This window comes from Piliocolobus tephrosceles, chromosome 8 (assembly GCF_002776525.5).
Source record: "Piliocolobus tephrosceles isolate RC106 chromosome 8, ASM277652v3, whole genome shotgun sequence".
Taxonomy (NCBI): domain Eukaryota; kingdom Metazoa; phylum Chordata; class Mammalia; order Primates; family Cercopithecidae; genus Piliocolobus; species Piliocolobus tephrosceles.
The window spans coordinates 138,818,157-138,839,307 of NC_045441.1; the positions used below are offsets into that span (position 1 = coordinate 138,818,157).

Genomic DNA, 21,151 nt, shown 5'->3' on the forward strand with positions numbered 1-21,151 from the left:
CGGGGATGGCCAGCGCCGCCAGCCAATCAGACACCCGTACCCGCCCCGCCTGCCCCGGGAATGGCCAGGGCCGGGAGCCCGGTGCCCAAGTCGCCCTCGGGGTGGCAGTTCCCGTTAACCTTAGCCACAAAGTCAAAGGTATTTATTTCCCCGTCGCCTCCCTCCGAGTCCCTCTGCATTTCGGGCGGGGAGGGGCGGTGCGAGGGACGGACCAGCGCCCGGCCCCGCTCCTCCTGTGCTGCCTCCGCCCGGCTCGGGCTGGGGCGGAGTGATGGGGCGGGGACCTGGGGTGCCCCGAGCCCCGCGCGTCCTTCGAGCCCGCGCGTCCCCCGAGCCCCGGGTCTCAAGCGTTTCCTCTGCCCCCACACAGCCGAGGGGAAAGGGGCGCGGCCGAGGGTGGGGAGGTCCCCAGGCCAGGACAGCGAGGTCGGGAGGGAGGCTAGTGAGGACGGAGGGAGGACGCGGTGGCGAGTAGAGGGTCGCCCGCGGGCGGCCCCTCCTGGGCTGTCCCGTTGTTCCGAGTTCCCGGTTCCTGTCCGTCTCCCTGATAGATCAGCTTCTGGGGGCGGGAACCCCAGTGCTCGCTGCCTAGTGACAGACACATAGTAGGTGCTCAATAAATGTGTTATTAAACGAGCCGGGATAAGGATTGGGGGTGGAGATAAGTGAGAGGGAAGCACCGCAGAAGTTGGAAGGGTGTGGTGCCGGGTGTGGCGGAGAACCCCTCTCCCGGAAGATGGGCACAGCAGCCGCGAATTCGGTGGGGTGGGTGCGGGCATTCCCTCTGTGAAGAACGTTGAGGGTATCTATCTACATGTGGAAGGTGTGGAGATGGGGCCTCCTTCAGCCTTTTGAGCAAGATGATCTGAACTGGGGCTGGGTGTGGTCAGAGCCCCAGAGGCTGGAGGTGGACCACAGTCCAAGGCTTCACAGCCAACTGTTCCCATGTTCATCTGTAAAATGAAGAGATTAGATGGCAGTTGTTTCCTTTCAGGCTGAAGGTTTCATGCTTCCTTGCTTCAAATCGGTTTTGTACTGAAATTTCTTTAAGTGTTCCCTTGTGACAGTTTTTATTAATGGATTACTGTGTGTGGGGCCTGTACTGGGTGCAGGGGCGAGAGAAGGACCCTGTGTTAAGATGCATGTAGTCTTGTGCAGACTAACAAAATATTGATGACGATGATGATTCCATGTAGATGGTCCTGGGCGCACAGGTTAAACAGAGAAGGGGCTCCTGGCTGAGCCTGGTGTGTCTAAAAAGGCTTCCCGGTCAAAGCAATCCCTAATCTGGACTGAGAAGGGGAGAATTGAGCAAGGGCCTTCCAACGTTGGTCACAGGGTGCCAGGACACGGTGAGTTCAAGAGCCATGAGAGGATGGGGCATGTTGGGGTGCAATAGGGAAAGATGAGCAGAGTTGAATTCTCGGTTCCCCCTTATCTGAGATGTGCGTGCCAGCAAGTCCATTTGGCTGGGGTCTGGGTTTCTGAAAAACAACTCAAGGACATACGCTAAGATGTTACCTTTAGTTTGTATAGGCAACCACACTCACCTCTCGTGTGGTCGAACTTCCTTGCTGTTGTTTTAGCTACGATTACCTTCTTATCAGGTTGCACATTTACTTCTCAGGACCAGCTAGGTGCCTGGAATGTCCCTGGAAAGAACTCAAGATTTTCCTTTATTTTCATGATTGGAGGGCACAGCAGGTGCCTGAAGGGGTCCCTGCTCCATCTCACTTTCCTTTTCCGAGGTCCTTTGAATGCAGCAAGGGATGGAAACGTGTTTATTAATTAAAATGTGACACCTGTTCAGAGATTGTTAGCAGCTGGGTTTTGGGTTTGTCCTCGACCTTCAGCTCAGTTCCAGGCCCTGACAGGTTCCTGAGTATTAGACTTGGGGCCAAGGAATGTTAAGTGCAGCTCTCGCCTCTGAAGGGAGGTGGCTGAGGAGGAGGGGGCCAGGGATGTGGGGCAGGGGAGGTGTGGGTGGGACAGCTCCAGCAAGGGTGTTTACCTCTGGCCGGTGAAGGAAGTCTTGGAAGTAGGTACCTCAGGATCATGGCTGGGGTCGAATTGGGGACCTCTGAGAGGTGGGCAGGCATAGTGGGTAAGGCAAGTGACCTGGCTGCATGCAGATCAGGTCTTCTGGGAATGTTGACGGGAGCAAACTAAAGCCATGAAACCTGGCTGGCTGTTCATACCCTGAGGTACAGTTCTTATAACCCTGAATGGGGAACGGGTGATGGCAACAGCAATGACCTAAATCGAATTTGTCTTGCACCTTGGGAATGTCTCTCGAGTCCTCTCACACTGTTCACATCCCGCCATCCCTCCCCACCCTGCCCTGCCCAGAATCGATACAACAATTCTATACCACGAACAAGTGTTATTTCCATTTTTAGGTGGGGAAACTGAGGCCCAGAGAAGGAAAGTGGTTTGCCTGGGATCACGTGGCTAACCAGAAGCAAACCCAATCTCAGTCCCTGTCTGGAGCCTTTCAACGGCCTTTTCCACTATGGCCTGCTCTTTGGGTGGGACAGCGGCCTGCCCTTTCCCCTGGCTCCCCTCCTCCGTCTGGCTCCCCTCCTGAGGTCTGAAGCTGGTGGAGTAGAAAGAGGGGAAGGGTCAGGGCTGGGAGAATGGTCACAGTGGGGGTGGCCTTGTGCTGAGTGGGATCCGGGAAGTTGGAGAGGAGCAGGGTGGGTCATGGTGGCTGTGGGACAGGGGAGTTGTGCTGGGAGGCTGATGCTGGATGTTGGGATGGAGGCCTCTAGGTGGGGGAGGGGATGCCCACCTGGTTTGGGCTGGGACCTCTGGGAGGGGCATGCAGAACTGCCCTGGTAAGTGGAGAGCTTTACAGACAGTGCCACAACCAGAGCCGTGGCGAACCCTCTTCCTGCTGCGGGGTGGAATGTGGAGGCTCATGTGTGGCGCTGGGGGCCTCTGAGATTCCCAAGCGGCTGGAAGGAGTAATGGCTTAGGAGGAGTGAGCAGCAGTGGGGACACTGGCAGAGAGGCTTGTACAGACACTGCCCGGTGCATCCAGCTCAGGCTTGCTGCCCTGTGGTGCTCCTCCCAAACTCAGAGAGCAGGTATTTCCATTCACCCGTGCCATCAGGAACCTCAGCTCAAAGTGCTACAGTGACTGGCCAGGGACTAGCAGCTGCTCAGTGATGGGTGGGCTGGGACTTGGGACTCCTGATTAAGACATGGGGTCCTGAGGGGAGGGACCAGGAAGGGTGGCCTTGAGAAGGACATCCCTGCCAGCCTCAGGCAGTGGGCTTTGAGGGGGAGACTAGGGCTGAGGAGCCAGCCAGGTGGTGGCTCTGGGTCACCTAAAGCTGACTGAAGCGGGGAGGACCCATTGCATCCTCTTGGGCCAGAGCCCACAGGCCAGGCCCTGGAGGATCTCAGGCTGCACCAGGCTTGCTGGACACAGGCTCATTGTCTCTAGGGCTTTCTGTCTTGCTGTAACATCTCTCCAGCCAGCTGCAGCTCCTGCTGATCTACCCCACCCTGGCACAGGTCATCCAATGGTGACTCACGGCCCCAGCTTCCTGGCTCCATGAGGGTATGTTGCTTCTGTTTTTACCTCTCTGAGTTCTTTCCCTTGGAGCAAGTGGGCGTGATAGGATGGCCATGGGTGTACAAGGATACTTGTGTCATGGGTGACTTTGCATTTCTGTGTTTGTAGGTGTGCTGTGCAATGATTTGTGCTGACCTGGTTCACAGTGGCACATTTGTGTGTCTGTGGATCTGTAGGTGTGTCTGTGAGTTTAAAAAAAAATCTCACATTCTCTATTTACATAGACAGTTTTGCAGGTGTTCTCATGTAGTTTTGTGTCTTTGAACTTCTGTTTACTTAGCTGTATTTAGATATGATTATATCTGGGTATGTTTGTGTGTGGTTTACATCAGTTTCTCATGTCCCTAAGGTCATATATTTAAATTAAAATCATCTGCTATTAACTGAAATCAGGCAGAGAATACCATTTCTTGGTCCTGAGGGATTTCTTGATAGTGACAGAAGACTGGAGCCTGAGGAGCCACCTCTTGAGTCCTCCATTGTTTCATTCACTCATTCTTTCATTCACTGAATACACATTACACACCTTCTACATGTGAGGGATGTGCGGGCATGGCAGCAAGCCCCCGTTCCCTGGGGCTGACTTGAGTGAGGGGGTCTCACAGGGAGAGGTAACCAGGTGAGGACATAGCAGGAATGGGCTGGGGGAGAGGGCAGGGAGGCTCTGGGGACCAGGTGGAGTTGGGAAGGACAAGGCCATAGAAAGGGGCAGCATGGGCAGGGTGGCATTGGCTGGGCATGGGCTGGGACTGGGGAGGCCAGTTTCTGTGGGGGTCTCCTACGAAGACCAGCTGAGCAGTGCCCAGCAAGTGAGGACCTGCTGGGACCTCAGGGCTGAGAAGGACCTGATACTGGGCCTTTGGCTGGGGTTCGGGGAGCTGCCCCCACCCCCCAAAGCCTTAGCGACTGGTGGTGGATCCTGCTCCCGCTCCACTGGCAGCAGATGATACCTGCGGCATGGTCTGCTTCTGACTGCCCGACCTGGGGCGCTGAGGCTGTGAGAGCTGTGCTGGGCTGGTGGGAGGGTCCAGGGGAGGTGACGGGGACGACCTTGCCTCTTTCTGGCCTGTGGCCTTTCTCCTCCCCCAGCTGCTGTCTGGCCTCCCCGCCCCCAAGTCTCCGCCACAACCAAAGCTCCTTTGTTGCCTCCCCTGCCCCGGGCCTCTCCACCTGCTGCTGCTCAATCCCCTCTTTGTGTGGTTGGTCCTCAGTTGTCATGGCAGCTGGGCCCAGGCTGAGGCCTGCCCACTGTCGGGCTCTTACTGAACTGCAGCCTGACCCAGTGCAGGGAGGGCCGGGCCAGAGCCAGGTATGGGAAGGGGGCCTCTGTGTGTCCTGCTCCCCTCAGAGCCTGAGGGGCAGCAGAAAGGAAAGGTGGTCCAGTAGGGGTCCAGGGTCCCTTGTGTGATAGACGAAGCGGCCTTCGAAGACTGGGTGTGGGCACTGGTGGCAGATGGCGCGTCTGGCCCTTGATGCCTGTCTTCCAGCCGGGGGGCTTTGCTGGGCAGCCTGCTCACCTGGCTCCTGGGTGTCTCCAGGGGGCCGAGGACGTGTCAGGATGGTGGGTTAGGAGGGGCCCGCATGCGCAGAGCAGAGCGAAAGGCAGAATAAGAGAGAAGCTTAGGGTGGAGACATGTGGTGTCTGGCCAGCCTAGAACGTGTCACATGGAGGGCTTTCCTGGATTTTGTCTGTAGGACACCTGCTGTGCCGTTTCCCAGACATAGCCCATCTGAGCACACAGGTAGAGGCGGGTCCCCAAAGACTTGGCCTCCCCTCATTCCTGTCCTCTGTGTTTCCCCTTTGAATTTCTCACTTCTTCCTCTTGGGTCCTCTTCCTTCTGTCTCCACTTCTGTTCTTATGTAAGCCACAAGCTGCTTCCCCTCAAGCCCTGGTATGGCCTGAGGCAGAGGCACTGAAGCTTGAGGCAGGAGCTGCTCTGGGAGGTCCTGGAGAGTGGAAGGCCTGCTACTACCCGGAGTGGCTGTTAGGTCCTACTACCTCTTGGGAGGCAGGGTGGGTGAAGTAGGACTATCTTTGATTTGCCTTGGGGGTCTCACTCTGTGTAGACGCAGGCCCATCCTTCTGTCCTCCTGAATTTCTGGCCTGGGTTCTGCCCTCCTCAGTTTGAGTTCCCCTTACCAAGGTGGCTTCTCTGTCCACTAGCCCCTTTGCGCCTTTTAGGTAGATGTTAAGTCCAGTTGGTGAGAGGTTTCCCAAGATGTGGCGTGCAGAAGCTCACAGAGTGGCCCTGAGGGAGGAGGGTGGCATGGGAGGGAGGAGCCCCCAGCACCCATCAGAGCCCCACCAGGGGCTCCTCCAGCCCCCTTGCCCACTGCTCACCTTTTCTCTCCACCACAAGCAGGTTCGAGTGTCTGTAAGAAACCATAGTAGGCATGCTTACAGACCCCTGTGGGGGAAATAGAAGTAAAAACAAAATCTTTTGCCAACCCAGAAAAGCTCTTTGCAAAAGTAGAAGAGAAAAACAGTTTTTAAAAGATTGAATGTGCATGAAACCAGAATGTGGTGCGCACCACAGGCAATCCCCTGAGTGACTGCAAAGACGGGAGCTCTCAGCCTGCATATAGCCAGCAGGTGCAGCCCGTTTCAGACGTGTTCTCAGGGTCAACAGCCGCCGGCCCTCCAGCAAGAGGACTGGACGTTACCATTTGTCACACGCAGGTCATCCTAAATTCACGTGGTAGTTGGAGTGACCATCTGTGTTAGCTAATTGCCTTTACCCACAGCAAAAATAAAGTTCTCATATTTTTATGACGGGAGATAGGTTTGTGATTTGGAGCCAGGTGCCTGCTGAGGTTAGGCTCCTACCCTCCCATGGAGACTGGGAGGCAGCGGTAGTGTCTTCCTTGATCTTTAAATTTCAAAGAAATGGCCCCCAGGACCTTGGGAAAGACAGTCCTGGGTTGTAATGTTGTCAGAAGGCTTATTTAGCTTTTTTTTTTGAGACAGAGTCTCACTCTGTCACAATCTCAGCTCACTGCAACCTCTGCCTCCTGAGTTCAAACAATTTTCCTGACTCAGCTTCCCGAGTAGCTGGGATTACAGGCATGTGCCACTACGCCCAGCTAAGTTTTATATTTTTAATAGAGACGGGGTTTCCCCACGTTGGCCAGGCTTGTCTCAAACTCCTGACCTCAGGTGATCTACCCACCTCAGCCTCCCAAAGTGCTGGGTTTACAGGCATGAACCACCGCACCCAGCCTTATTTAACTTTTAAAAAGATTTATTTCTACTTGAGGAGCATTTACTGCAAAAATAAAAAATAAAAAAAATTCACATACATCTCAAAAAGACAGAGATAGAGCTTATTAATTAGAAATCTCTAAACTGCTCTTGAAGAAGGGGGCGTCTCTTCCTCTCTTTGCACGAGGGAAAATGACTTTCTGCGTTTTCTAGATTCATATTCACCCTTCCCCCCATGTCTCTTGTCAGGGTCCAGATTCCCAGTCTGGGTGTGTGCCCCCAGTGTCTGGCTCTGAAGGGGACCTGGGAGAGGTAGGCTGGGTCTCTGCGAGGCTCTTGGGGCCTGGGTGGGTGTTTCTGTGAGGGTGGCCGAACCAGGGTGCCTGGGAGGAAGGGCTGACTGACATCTGGAAGAGCGCCTCCCTTGAGGCAGCAGGAAGGATGAGCTGCGCATCTCGGTGGGGCAGCCACGTCTTTGCTCTGCTAGGGGGTACAGGCGCACGGGACCACATCCCTGTCCTTAGGAGAGGCGCACCCCCAGCGAGGGGGAGATGAGTCTTCAGGCTGCACAGCTCCTGGCCAGGTGGAGCAGCACATTCCTGCCACCTGCGTTTGTTACAGGCCCTCCGTGTGCCCTCTGCTCTGGGCCCTGAGGATCCGGTGGCAGGCATGAAGAGCTCCTGGCCTTGGTGTGGTGGGGAACAGACAAGTTAAGATGACTTCAGGTGGCAAAAATGTTAGAGAGGAAACGGGAGGTGGAGTTAGGCTGGTGACTGTATATAGAAGCGCCAGGGGCCGGCATGGTGGCTCACGCCTGTAATCCCAGCACTTTGGGAGGCCAAGGTGGGTGGATCACAAGGTCAGGGGTTCGAGACCAGCCTGGCCAATATGGTGAAACCCTGTCTCTACTAAAAATACAAAAATTAGCTGGGCGTGGTGGTGGGGGCCTATAATCCCAGCTACTTGGGAAGCCGAGGCAGGAGAATCACTTGAACCCAGGAAGTGGAGATTGTAGTGAGCTGAGATTGGGCTACTACACTCCAGCTTGGGCAACAGAGGGAGACTCCATCTCAAAAAAAAAACCATAAAAACAAAAAAAGCACAAGGGATGCCTGCTCCGAGAAGGGACCATTTAAGCTGGGAGCTGATAGAAGTGAGGGGGCCAGCCAGGTGGGGATCTAGGGTAAGGGGACAGCCAGGCAAAGGCCTGGGGCATCCACACAACAGTGTCGTCTATCTTGTCACGTTCCAGGCACAGAGTGAGCCATTCAGGAAATGCTCGGAAGACTTGGGCATAAAAACAAAAAAAGAAGGCCAGGTGCAGTGGCTCATGCCTGTAATCCTAGCACTTTGGGAGGCCAGGGCGGGCGGATCACAAGGTCAGGAGATCGAGACCATCCTGGCTAACACGGTGAAACCCCATCTCTACTAAAAAATACAAAAAATTAGCTGGGCGTGGTGGCGGGGTCCCAGCTACTCGGGAGGCTGAGGCAGGAGAATGGTGTGAACCTGGGAGGCAGAGCTTGCAGTGAGCCGAGATCTTGCCACTGCACTGCAGCCTGGGAGACAGAGCAAGAATCCTTCCCTTCAAAAAAAAAAAAAAAAAAAAAGATGAATCCTAGATCAGCGAACTGGGCGTGGGCTCTGCAATGCCCAGTTGACCATGTGTGTTCTTGTATGGAGACAGCTGGCCCTGAAGCTCCCCATAGGGGTTTGTGCTTGAACATGGATGGGGCCTTTGAAAGGGGGCCGGTGACTGATGTAGGGCTGTTCTGCCTTCCAGGTGCATTCCTCGTGGTCAGTTGCAGACATCTCTCTAACCTTACTCCAGGCTCCTGCTTCTCAGGTGTGGCGTCCATCACACGCTGCCCTGCGGATGTTGAGGGCGTGGGCTCTGGTGTGGCTGTTAGAAGACCTGGGATTTTGTCCAGCTCTGCCATTCATCCATGACTCTGGGCACATCGGGGTCCTTCATGGTCTCAGTTTCCTCTTTCGTAAAATGGGAATTAGGGCTCTTTTACTTTCTCAGCAGGTATGCGTACAATGAAAGAGCCCCTGCCCACGTCGAATGTGGCTATGGATAGAAAAGCTCTTTGGAAAAGAGAGTGCTTTATGGGATGGGAGGGGGGCTGGGGACCCTGAGTTTTGTCCTTGTCCCACAGGCCCATTCTCTTTCTTCTGCTTCTCTTTCCGACAGATGACAGGAAAGGGACACAGCCGGTGCTGATGCTGGGAGGCCTCCAGGGATGGAGGGTGGCCTGGCTGGTGACCGCACAGGTAAGAGAGAAGAGAGAGGTGGCAGGGAGCCAGGGTCTCCTCCGCTGAGGTCGCGTGCCCTTATCTTTTCTGAAGCCAGGCACAAGCCAGTGCCCTCTGCCAGTAGCTAGTATATCCCATTGATGCAGAATTTCAGGGGGGGGGACCAGGGCTTGGACAGCCATGTCAAAGAATGGAACAATGACAGAGGCTATGGGAGCTCAAAAAATGACAAAGCCTGGTCCATTAACTTGCCTGGCAAGGGGACACTTGTGCACCCATGCCTTGTAGAAATTGAGGTGTTATTTACGTGCTAGAACAGGGAGTTTGTGGGGTTATACTAATTAGGCATGGAAAGCTAGCACTCTAGGTAGGACAGTTGGAACAAAGCTGTGGCTCATCAGTCAGGACAGTGTCTTCAGTTCAGCCCATTTATGCTTCCTGGAGGTCACTCAGAGTTCAGGGTCCTTATTGGCTAAGCTGCTTAGAGCTGGTTATGATGAAATACATGCTGCCAGTGGAAAATTTCCCCGCACAGTCACGTGCTTTTGACTGGAGCCCCTGCCCAGCATCCCTGTGCCTGAGGTGGAGCAGCCCCTGGCGTCTGTGAGTAGCACTTGCAGCCCTTTCTGGCGTGCCCTGTCGCATGTGGTGTGTGGCCTGGCTGCAGTGGCGTGTGGCCCGGCTGCAGAAGGACTCTAGGCCCCTCGGCAGGGTTGAGTCCAGAGCACACCGGGCACCCTTGGGAGCCCTGCCCTTCGGCACAGTGTGACTCAGGTTTCTTTACCTCCCTCTCCACTCCCAGGGGAATTGCCCCATAGACCTCAGGGCCCCTGCCTCATTGTCCCTGTGGGAAGAACCGCCTCCCCTCCCAGGAATATCATGTCAGGAGACCCAAGACTGAGACAAAAATCAGGCAGTGGGGTAAAAGAGAAACGTGGCCGCAATTGCAAGCGTGGCAGTGTGGTATGTGGACACAGACCCTCAGGGAGCCTGGCCATGCACCTGCATGCCTGTCTGAGGAGCCAGGTGCGTGACAGCAGCGCCCTAGCTGCATGTGTGTTTTGGAAATTCCAGTGGAACTTAGAGTGCAGCGTGTTATAGAAGGCCCTTCCCGTAGATAGACTCATACCTGGGATCCTGAGTCACTGTGAGGTTGCTCTGGTTGATGTGAGCTGTGGAGTCAGCTGGGGCCCTCTCTCCTCTCTATAGCAGCTTCTGGGGAACCCTGTGGTTTTAGGGAAGAGTTTGAAAAACACTAGCCTAGACTCCTGGAGACACGGAGGCATGTGGGGACTGGCCTGTGGCCAGACTGAAGGAACCACTCATTTGGAGGACCCCGTTTTTCAGACAATTGACAGCTTTCCCCTTTTAAGCAACTTTTAATTTTTATTTGTGTGTGTGTGTGTGTGTGTGTGTGTGTGATGGCAAAATATGCATGACATTTACCATTGTAACCATTTTTAAGTGTATGGTTCAGTGGCATCAGTACATTCAGTGTTGTGTAGCCTTCACCGCCATCTATTTCCAGAACATTTTCATCACCTGGGAAACTGTACTCATTAAGCAATAATCTGTGCTTTGTACCTTTTAATTTTATCTGAACCATTAAAACCTAAAACATGATTCTTTTCATGACTGAGGAGCGGTGCCATTATTTCGAGACTCTCCACGGGCAGGCCAGTGGCCCGCGCTCTTCATATGGATACCTGAACCCTCAGGAGTGTGCCTGGGGATGCTGGAACCTCAGCACACTCCACCTCAGCTCCAGGGCCTCCAGGGGTGCTGCTGCTGGGCTTAGCACCTCATCCAACCCAGTCATTTACATCTGCCAGGGGTCCTTTGGCAGGTGGATGTGACGGCACTGTCCTGGCATTCTGGGGCTTTCTGGCCCACAGTCATCTTTCTGGCTGGAGAGGGCTGAGGAGGGGGAACCAGCCATCAGCTGGTGGACACAGCACAGCCACCAGTCTCAGATTGGTGTGACTCATCCTGGATCATCCCTGTGTATATTTGTAGAGACATATGGTTTAATTTTTTATGAATTCAATCAGATGATTCATATGGTTTTTCAAATTGTTTTTTGCTTTCTCTTAAAATGTTTTGAGAATCTTTTCATATTGGCATACATAGTTCTTTTCCATTCTTTTTAGTTGATGCGTAGTATTCCATATTATGAAGGGAACTATTTTTTAGGATAATTAAGTTATTTTTCATTGTTTGCTAATTACAAAGAACACTTCAGTGAATATTCCTGGACATTCCTCTTTACACTCGTATGTCAGTATTTCTTAGGTGAACACGTGGGATGGAATTGCTGGCTGGAAAGGGCCAGAAGGCTCTCCACACTTCTGATTTTAATAAACACTGTCAGATTGTCCTCCACAAATTCTGCCTCAGTTTATGCTCTCAGAATACCCATGTGTATACTAGTTCTTCTGTGTAGTGTCCACACATATTGTAAAGTAGAGGTATTATTGATTTTTAAAATTTTTGTTGGTATGAGGGGTTGAAAGATGCTACACTTTTAGTTTGCATTTTGTTGATGACTAGTGGGGTTGAACTTCTTTTTATCATGTATAGGAGTCTGTTTTATAGTCTGGATACTAAGCATTTGTCTGTTCTATATCTGCACATATTTTTTCCTGGACTTGCATTGTCCAGCACATGGCCTAGCCATATAGAACTCTTCTAGTTTAAGTTTAGGTTTAAATTAACTTAAGTATGGCCAGGCGCGGTGGCTCACGCCTGAAATCCCAGCACTTTGGGAGGCCGAGTTGGGTGGATCACCTGAGGTCAGGAGTTTGAGACCAGCCTGGCCAACATGGTGAAACCCCATCTCTACTAAAAATACAAAAATTAGCTGGGCATAGTGGCAGGCACATGTAATCCCAGCTACTTGGGAGGCTAAGGCAGGAGAATCACTTGAATCTCAGAAGTAGAGGCTGCAGTGAGCCAAGATCACGCCATTGCACTCTAGCCTGGGTGACTGAGGGAAACTCTGTCTCAAAAATAAATACATAAATATTAGTTAATTAAATACAATTAAAAATGTCATTTCTTAATTGCACTAGTCACATTTCAAGTGCTCAGTAAACACGTGGCTTAAGAGCTCAGATGTAAACTGTTTCCACTATTGCAGAAAGTTCTATGGGAAAATGCTGCCCTAAATTCCCATTTCTTTTTTCTTCTTCTTTTTTTTGAGATAGAGTTTTTGCTTTTGTTGCCCAGGCTGGAGTGCAGTGGTACGATATCATCTCACTGCAACCTCTGCCTCCCTGGTTCAAGTGATTTTCCTGCCTAAGCCTCCTGTGTAGCTGGGATTGCAGGCACGCACCACCACACCCAGCTAATTTTTTTGTATTATTAGTAGAGACGGGGTTTCACCATGTTGGCCAGGCTGGTCTTGAACTCCTGACCTCAGGTGATTCTCCCACCTCAGCCTCCCAAGTTGTTGGGATTAATGGCATGAACCACTGCATCTGGCCGAAATTCCCATTTCCATCCGACTTATGTTTATAGTATCTTTTGTCATACAGATGTTGTAAATTTAGTTTTTATCTTTTGTATCCTGTTTAAGAAGGCTTTTAATTACCTCTGGATTCTAAGCAAATTCTCCTAATGCTTCGAATACTTCCATTTTCTTTTTTTAAGCTGGCACTTAAGTCCATCTGGAACTGATTTTTATAAACAATCTGCACTACGAATCTAACTTAAATATTTTCCCCAAAGACAGGGTTGGTTCTAAGTCAACGAAGAGCCTTTTTCCATTGACTTGGAATGTCTCTTGTGTCAAATGATTCTGTTCCATTGGCCTATTTATCTATTATGTGTACTGTACATTATTGTCATGATTGTATTTAGCATTTTTACTTCTATTTTTTGTGGATGGGAATCTGACTTGCAGCCTTAAGTCACCAAGCCCACCATGGAACAGCCACGCCAGTAACAATAACAACTGTGTCAGTCAAGAGTTGGGTTTTATTTTCTTTTTTTCCCAAATGGATCTCTGGCTCTCTCTCTCTCTCGCTCGCTCACTCTCTCTCTCTCTCTCTCTCTCGCAGTGCAGTGGCACGATCAGGGCTCACTGCAGCCTCAGCCTCCTGGACTCAAGCAGTCCTCCCACCTCAGCCTCCAGAGTAGCTGGGACTACAGGTGTGCACCACCACACCCAGCTAATTTAATAAATTTTTTATACAGACAGGTGTTACTATGTTGCCTAGGCTGGTCTTCAACTCCTGCACTTAGGTAATCCTCTTGCCTTAGCCTCCCAAAGTGCTGGGGTTACAGGCAAGAGCCACTGTGTCTAACCTAGACTTTATATTTTAGAGCAGTTTTAGCTTTACAGAAAAACTGTGAAGAAAGTAGAGTTCTCCTATACCTTAGCTCCAGTTTCTCCTATTATTAACATTTTGCATTCGTGTGGTACATTTATTATAACTGATGAACCAATATAGATACATTTTTATTACCTGAAGTCTATAATTGACAGTAGGGTTCTCTCTTGGTCTTATACCTTACATGGGTTTTGACAAAGGCATAATGTCCTGTGTCACTATTACAGTATCATACAGAATATTTCACTGCCCCCCAAGTCCCCTGTGCTCCACCTGTTCATCTCTCCCTACCCTCCAACCCCGGGCTACCACTGGTTTTTCATTTCTGTCTGTAGTTTTGCCCTTTCCAGAATGTCATATATTTGGAGTCATACAGTGTATAGCCTTTTACGTTGGTGTCTTTCACCTAGAAGTTTGCATGTAGGGTACCTCCATGGCTTTTTTGACTTCATAGCTTATTTCTTTTTATTGTTGACTAATATTTCATCATGCGGAGTTATCTATTCACACATTGAAGGACATTGTGGTTACTGCCAAGTTCTGGTAGTTAGGAATAAAGCTATAAAAATCCATGTGTAGTTTTTTGTATGGACAGAGGTTTTCAGCTCTTTTGGGTAAATACCTAGGAAAGCGACTGCTGGATTGTATGGTAAGACTGTATTTAGCTTTGTAAGAAACTGCTGAACTGCCTTCCAGAGCGGTGGCAGCACTTCGCATTTCCACCAGGAAGGAAAGAGCCCCTGTTGCTGCTCAGCCTCACTATGCACATGCCAGTGATCTGGATTCTAGCCACTCTCATTTATTTTATTTGATTTTTATTTTTTTTGAGACAGAGTTTTGCTCTTGTTGCCCAGGCTGTAGAGCAATGGTGTGATCTCAGCTTGCTGCCGGGTTCAAGTGATTCTCCTGCCTCGGCCTTCTGAGTAGCTGGGATTACAGGTGCCTGCCACCACCCCTGGCTAATTTTTTGTATTTTTAGTAGAGATGGGGTTTCACTATGTTGGCCAGGCTGGTCTTGAATTCCTGACCTCAGGTGATCCATCCGCCTCGGCCTCCCAAAGTGCTGGGATTACACACATGAGCCACCGTGCCCAGCCATTCATTCTATTCTATTCAATTCTAGCCACTCACACGTGCAGGGTGGTAGCATTTTTGCTTTTAATGTCATATAAGCCAAAGTCGTCTTTGTTCATTTTTAGGATTTTCTGGGCAATTTGTATAGATGATAAATGTTACAATTTACTTAAATAGGATTACACTGCATTTAAACATTATTTCAGAGTGAAGAACATCTTGGCTCCTCATCTAAGAATATGATATATTGCTCCTTTTATTTAGTTTTCTTTATCTCTTTAGTAAAGTTTAAAAGTTTTCTTTATATAAGTTTTGCATGCTTATTAGGTATATTCCTAGTTATTTGTGTTGCCATTTTTTAAAAGGTGATTTTTGTATGGTTTTGTACCAGGCAATCTTGCTGAACTCTTATTTCTATTTCTCAGTGGATTCTCTTGCACAGTCCAGGTTGTTAATAATCATAAGCAAATGGCAGTTTCCTCTCCTTTCCAATGTTGACGCATTTCTCTTTGTTTTCCCCTCTGCCTTGGCTAGTTCCTCAAGGACAGCCAACTGATTTCAGGGATGGTGAGCACTGGATTTTGTTGCTAACTCTAATGGCTTCTAATCTTTTGCCTTTGGTTATAATGTTTGCTGTAATTTCTGGAGTACATTCTTTGATTCTTTGTCAACTTAGTTTCCTCTATCCTTAGTTTGCTAGGAGCTTTCTTCTTTCTCTCTCTCTCTCTCCCTCCCCCCCTCCTCCCTCCCTCTCATCTTCGTCCTCCTCTACCTTCTCCCTCCTTCAAACCTTTCCTCCAGAAATAATGTTCAATTTTATCGTATGACCTTTTCACATCTATTGGGAGTTTTTTCACTTTTAATAAAGTGACGTTATAAATTATGTTGGGCCATGTTTGCTTTCCTGGGGAAAATTTGAGCAAGGTTAGGGTATGTTATTATTTTGATACCACTGAACTTGCTTTGCTAATGTTTGTGTCTATGTTCAAAGAATGATAAACCTTTTGCCCACCTCCATTCTTGTCTTGGGTTGATACTAGACTTATGCTAACCTTGTAGATTTCTCTTTCCCTTTGCTCCTATTCATTGTAGTAGTTTATATAAGGTGGACATGGTCCTTCCCTTGAGGCTTTAGCAGCACCTGTTTATACAGTTACAGAGCCTGTTATCCATTTTTGAGGTAGATTGAGATGTTCTTCTCAGGCTCTTTTAGTCGTTTATGTCGTCAGATTTTCTACCTACTCTTGGGTCAGTTTTAATTTACATTTTCTTGCAAAATCTTCTATTTTATATAGATTTTCAAATTTATTTATATAAAGTCCATATATACTATTTGGGGATTTTCAGAATCTTTTTTGCAGCTACATGTCCCTTATCTATAATCTGTTTTTATCTTTATTAATGCTGTTCTTCTACCTCCTTTGGGGTTATTTTGTTGTCTTTGTAAACATTGACATCTGTTTAAAGATTTTTCTCTTTTCTTTGTTCACAGCTGTTTTATTCCTCCTAGTTTTTATTACATGTAAACCTTTTTGGAAAGGTGCGTAGATCACAAGCTCTATAAATTCTTATACAGCACACATTCCCCTGTAACTAGCACCCACATCAATGGAGAACATTGCCAGAACCTTGGAGCCCATGCTGCCCTCCACCCACAGTGCCTCTGTAATAGGGCGTTATCCTGACTTCTAACTCTTGGTTTCATTTTGCTGGCTTCTCCTCTTCACATAAATGGAATCACACAGTATGCATTCTTTAGTGTCTGTGGCAAACGGTTTCCTTATGGCTTCTTATTCTGAGCGAGGAAAACAAACTGCCTCTGTAGACTTGTGTATGGCCCAAGATGTGGGCTGGGAGCAGTGGGTGTGGGACCCTCAAGAGCAAAGTGGATTAGGTTTGACACAAAGGCACGGCGACACCTCTTTTGGATGCTGAGGTCTTTCTGGCCTACTTTCTTGTTCTTGGTTTTGTTGAAGGAAGATGAATTGCCACACAGCCAAGGTCCCAAGTGTTCCCCCACCATGGCTTCTGCCTTGGAGCAGGGGCCCTGCCAGTGTAGACGGTGATGCAGTGACCCAGGGTTTGGTCTCCCTGACCACTGAGGACTGGGCATGCCTTTGCTTAGAAAGCTTCCAGCACATGAATCCTCTTAGAAAAAGAATGGTATGTTTTGCAGCTTGGCCACTTTCTCCTTGCCCCTTGGGTCAGCAGATTTCACTGGATTGGTTTCTTTAACCTTCTCTGCATCTCCTGGGCCTCAGGGTGGAGAAGGTAGAGCAGCCGGTGTCTCAGGGATCCTGTGGCGTGGGCACCTGAGTGATTCACTTATGATTCCTTTCTTGTATTTTTCCCCTTCACTCCTTTCTTTTTTTTTTTTGAGATGGAGTCTCGCTCTGCCGCCCAGGCTGGAGTGCTGTGGCCGGATCTCAGCTCACTGCAAGCTCCGCCTCCCGGGTTTACGCCATTCTCCTGCCTCAGCCTCCCGAGTCGCTGGGACTACAGGCGCCCGCCACCTCGCTCGGCTAATTTTTTTGTATTTTTTTTTTTAGTAGAGACGGGGTTTCGCCGTGTTAGCCAGGATGGTCTCGATCTCCTGACCTCGTGATCCGCCCGTCTCGGCCTCCCAAAGTGCTGGGATTACAGGCTTGAGCCACCGCGCCTGGCCCCCTTCACTCCTTTCTATATCTTAACCTGCCCTTGTTGTCCTTTCTGCCTTCCTTACTCTTTTTTCTTCTCTTGCCCCTGTTTTCTTCTGTTCATTTTAAAATCTTTCCCTTCTGCCTTTTCTCGTGTTCTCTTTTCAGCCCTTCTCTGCCCTCCCACACCCTTCCCTCTCGCTCCTTCTCTCCAACCCACCTAGCGGAGCAGCAGTGACCTTTCTCCCTCCTCTCTCCTGCTTGCCTCTGGCAGGAACTGGGCTGGTGATGAAGGTCAAGCAGGAGAAGCCGGAGCGGCTGCTGCAGACACTGGCACCGCAGGTCATGCTTGCGGAGAAGGACAAGGAGAACATCTTCCAACAGCACCCGGGCCTCCCGCCACGCCAGAGCATGGGGCGGCCTCGAGCCCTTGGGGGACAGGAGGAGTCTGGGAGTCCAAGGTGGGCCCCTCCCACCGAGCATGATGCGGGGCTGGCAGGCCGTGCTCCCGGGTCAGCCTCCGGTCCCCTGAGCCCCTCGCTTTCCGCCGGCGAGGGTCACTTTGTGTGCCTGGACTGCGGGAAGAGGTTCAGCTGGTGGTCGTCCCTGAAGATCCACCAGCGCACCCACACCGGGGAGAAGCCGTACCTCTGCGGCAAGTGCGGCAAGAGCTTCAGCCAGAAGCCGAACCTGGCGCGCCACCAGCGGCACCACACTGGCGAGCGACCCTTCTGCTGCCCCGAGTGCGCGCGGCGCTTCAGCCAGAAGCAGCACCTGCTGAAGCACCAGAAGACCCACTCCCGGCCCGCCACCCACTCGTGCCCCGAGTGCGAGCGTTGCTTCCGTCACCAGGTGGGCCTCCGCATCCACCAGCGCGCACACGCCCGGGACCGCCAGGGCTCCCGCGCCGGCCTGCACGAGCTGCTTCGGGACTTTGCGGCGCGCAGGGCCTGTCGCCTCCGGCCGGGGCCGCCGCGGGGGCGCCCCGAGTGGGCCTGGCTGGGGCTCTGCCAGGGCTGGTGGGGCCAGCCTGGGGCCCGGACTGCGGTCTCCGGCCCCTCGGGGCCGGGCGAGCCGCGCCAGTTCATCTGCAACGAGTGTGGCAAGAGCTTCACCTGGTGGTCGTCGCTGAACATCCACCAGCGCATCCACACTGGAGAGCGGCCCTACGCGTGCCCCGAGTGCGGCCGCCGCTTCAGCCAGAAGCCCAACCTGACAAGGCACCTGCGCAACCACACGGGCGAGCGCCCGCACCCCTGCCCGCACTGCGGCCGCGGCTTCCGCCAGAAGCAGCACCTGCTCAAGCACCTGCGCACGCACCTGCCCGGCGCCCAGGCCGCGCCCTGCCCCAGCTGCGGTAAAAGCTGCCGCAGCCGCGCAGCCCTGCGCGCCCACCAGCGCGCCCACGCTGCCGCTGAGCCCGCCGTTCCGGCCGGGGAACCGGGCGACCAGCTGCAGGCCGAGGCCATCCCAGGCTTGGCCGCGCGGCCGCGGAGCTCCCAACGGTCCCCGGGGGCTCGGGACGCGCTGTGGGGCCGGGGACGCACGGGCCTCGCCGGGCCTGGCGAGCCGCGCCAGTTCATCTGCAACGAGTGCGGCAAGAGCTTCTCGTGGTGGTCGGCGCTCACCATCCACCAGCGCATCCACACTGGCGAGCGGCCCTACCCGTGTCCCGAGTGCGGCCGCCGCTTCAGCCAGAAGCCCAATCTGACGCGGCACCGGCGCAACCACACAGGCGAGCGGCCCTACCTGTGTCCCGCCTGCGGCCGCGGCTTCAGCCAGAAGCAGCACCTGCTCAAGCACCAGCGTGTACATCGCGCGGCCCCTGCGTGCAGCCCCAAGGAGGAGGCGCGCTAGTGGACGGGACCTCAGCGGACCCGTGGTGGTGCGGGGGATGTTTGCGGGGTGTGTGTGGGGAGTGGGTGTGGCCAGGATTGCTGGCTCTTAGAACGCCCCACAGTGGGACCGGTAGATTCCTGAAGGCTCTGAAGGGCTGAGAATAGTTCTAGAAGGGCCCAAGAGGGTGCTGGGAAAGGTCCCAGCGTGGGCTGAGGGAGGAGGAGGGAAGATCCGAGTTCCTCACCGCTGGCCCAGATGTGACCACCCTCTTCAGAGGTTGGACCCCAGGCTTCAAGCAGCGAGTGAGGGGCCTGTTGGGGACGCTGGGAGAGTCTCCTGGTGTGAAGTGGCTTAGGTCTGGACTAGTCAGCTGCGGCACCAGCCGGTCCTGCTCACGCTTCAGAATGGCCCAGGGGCTGCCCCTGTAGGAGAGTTGCCAAGACTCGGTGATACCAAGGATGGAAGCCAGAGGCTATGACGAGGGAGAGCCAAGCATATTCCCAGCACCAGGGCCAGAGCTGGCACGTCGTAGGAATCCAATAAATATTTTTGGAAGGAGCGAGTGGTTTTATGTCCTTCTCCATCCCTGCCTGCCCGCTGCCCAAGGTGTGTGTGTGGTTGGGCCCGACTCTAGAACTGGTATGCGTGTGATGGTCAGGCAGGCATGAGCCGGGTGGGCTCTGCTGAGGCTTGGCTACCTGAGGAGGTAGCTGTGCAGGAGAGAGCCAGACACGCTGCTCCCACTCCTGTCTGGGGCATGTCTGAAGTGGGCTGGCTGACTTGACTGGCTTGGATCCTTATCAGTCTGGTGTTGCAGAAGAGAAAATGGATGGAATATTCCACATGGTCTCACTTGCCTTCCTGAACCACCCTCACTGAAGCTGAAGCCCGGGTCTGCGTGTGCTCAGAGATCCATTTGCCCGAGGCTGGGAGCACAGCACTCCCGGTGCCCAGATCTTGCCGGGGGTGTTTTCCTTCTTCCCCTCTCCAAGTCAGTTTAGTGTCTCTTCCCACATACCCTCCTCGGCCTCCTGCCCCAAGAGGTCACCCCTTACACCCTTCCAAAGCAGGCTTGGCTGAGTCCCTGGTGCTGACAAGAGCCCAGGGCTCCAGCCCAGGCTGTGACCGCAGATGCTATCTTCCCAGAGGAGAGGAGGGAATTGGAGAGGGTGGTGATGGGTGTTGGGGTGCCAGGGTTGGGTTAGCTGGGAGGTAGGAGGAAGAAACGACCCCAACACGGCTCTGGAGAAGGAAGAAGTACCCCTGCCCGCTGCTCACCAGCCCAGATCCTTCTCTGTATGCAGGGAAGTGTTATCTTCTGGGAGCTGCCACGGTTCAGCCTGGCTTCTGGTCACTGCTCTTTAATCCTCTATATCTGGAAAAAAAGTCCAGTTGTGGATCTATGGAAGGACATATGAAGGCGACGGGTGGACCAGGAGGGGCGCCCTGACTGTTATGGCTTTACCAGGGTAACAGTGCCGATGATGGTTAGCACTCAGCCAGGGCTGCTGCATCCCCGAGCAGTTCTCTGATCACAAACCATGCGGTGTGAAATCACACGGGGTGTTGTACGCCAGGGTCGCTACCACCTGCTTGAGCATTCAGCACTTAGGACCACGGGAAACCAAACCAGAAGGGTTTTCCTGGGCACCCTCCACCTGACACCAGCCCTAGGGGCTCCCCTGACTCTAACGTCCTGCCTCTCTCCTGGAACTCCCCTTCCACCCTGCGCTGCCCCAGGGAGCGCCTGACTGCCTTGCAGCTCATCAAACCCTGCTTTAACCAGCGGGGAGGTTCAGGAGTCATCTGCTTTTTTCTCTCTGCCACTTGCCAAATTCTGAAATGAAGTTGAGCAAGCGCACCCACTTCAGGCCTCACTGAGTCCCGTCTTTCATTCCTGGGTTACAGAAACACTGCCTGCAAGGACAGATCTGTGGAAACACTGGGTCCCTGTGAATCAGGTGCCCGAGGGCGCATGTGAGCAGATGCTGACGAGATCAGTCCTGCAGCAGCATCTTTACAACAGAATGTGTTATTTTCCATAAGTGGCTTGTTTAATGATCAAATCAGTCAAATAGCTTTGCTGGTAGGACTTGGGGTTAAAAAAAAATGAGGCCTAATTGCAGCTTTTTTCTCCAGCACCAATTCATGAGAATGCCTGCTTGCTGATCCCAGGTGACTGAATCTCCCACGAATGGGTGCTTTGGGTCACAAAGGGGACAG

General features: G+C 52.3%; 1 protein-coding gene across 7 annotated transcripts; it reads left to right on the forward strand.

Moving 5' to 3' along the window:
• ZNF775 (zinc finger protein 775) lies at positions 1-19,487 on the forward strand. 7 transcript variants are annotated; one of them, XM_023225556.1, is made up of 5 exons: positions 72-138; positions 7,036-7,098; positions 8,570-8,818; positions 8,984-9,063; positions 17,364-19,487. In XM_023225556.1, exons 4-5 carry the CDS (start codon positions 9,033-9,035, stop codon positions 18,944-18,946), a joined length of 1,614 nt encoding a protein of 537 aa, XP_023081324.1. In that variant the 5' UTR covers positions 72-138; positions 7,036-7,098; positions 8,570-8,818; positions 8,984-9,032; the 3' UTR covers positions 18,947-19,487. The 7 variants fall into 7 exon arrangements, with proteins under 7 accessions (XP_023081322.1, XP_023081323.1, XP_023081326.1 ...); XM_023225557.2 differs by lacking the exons at positions 72-138; positions 7,036-7,098 and adding exons at positions 160-1,352; positions 3,483-3,568; XM_023225555.1 differs by lacking the exon at positions 7,036-7,098 and having other exon boundaries at positions 43-138.
• Positions 19,488-21,151: the final 1,664 nt, after the last annotated feature.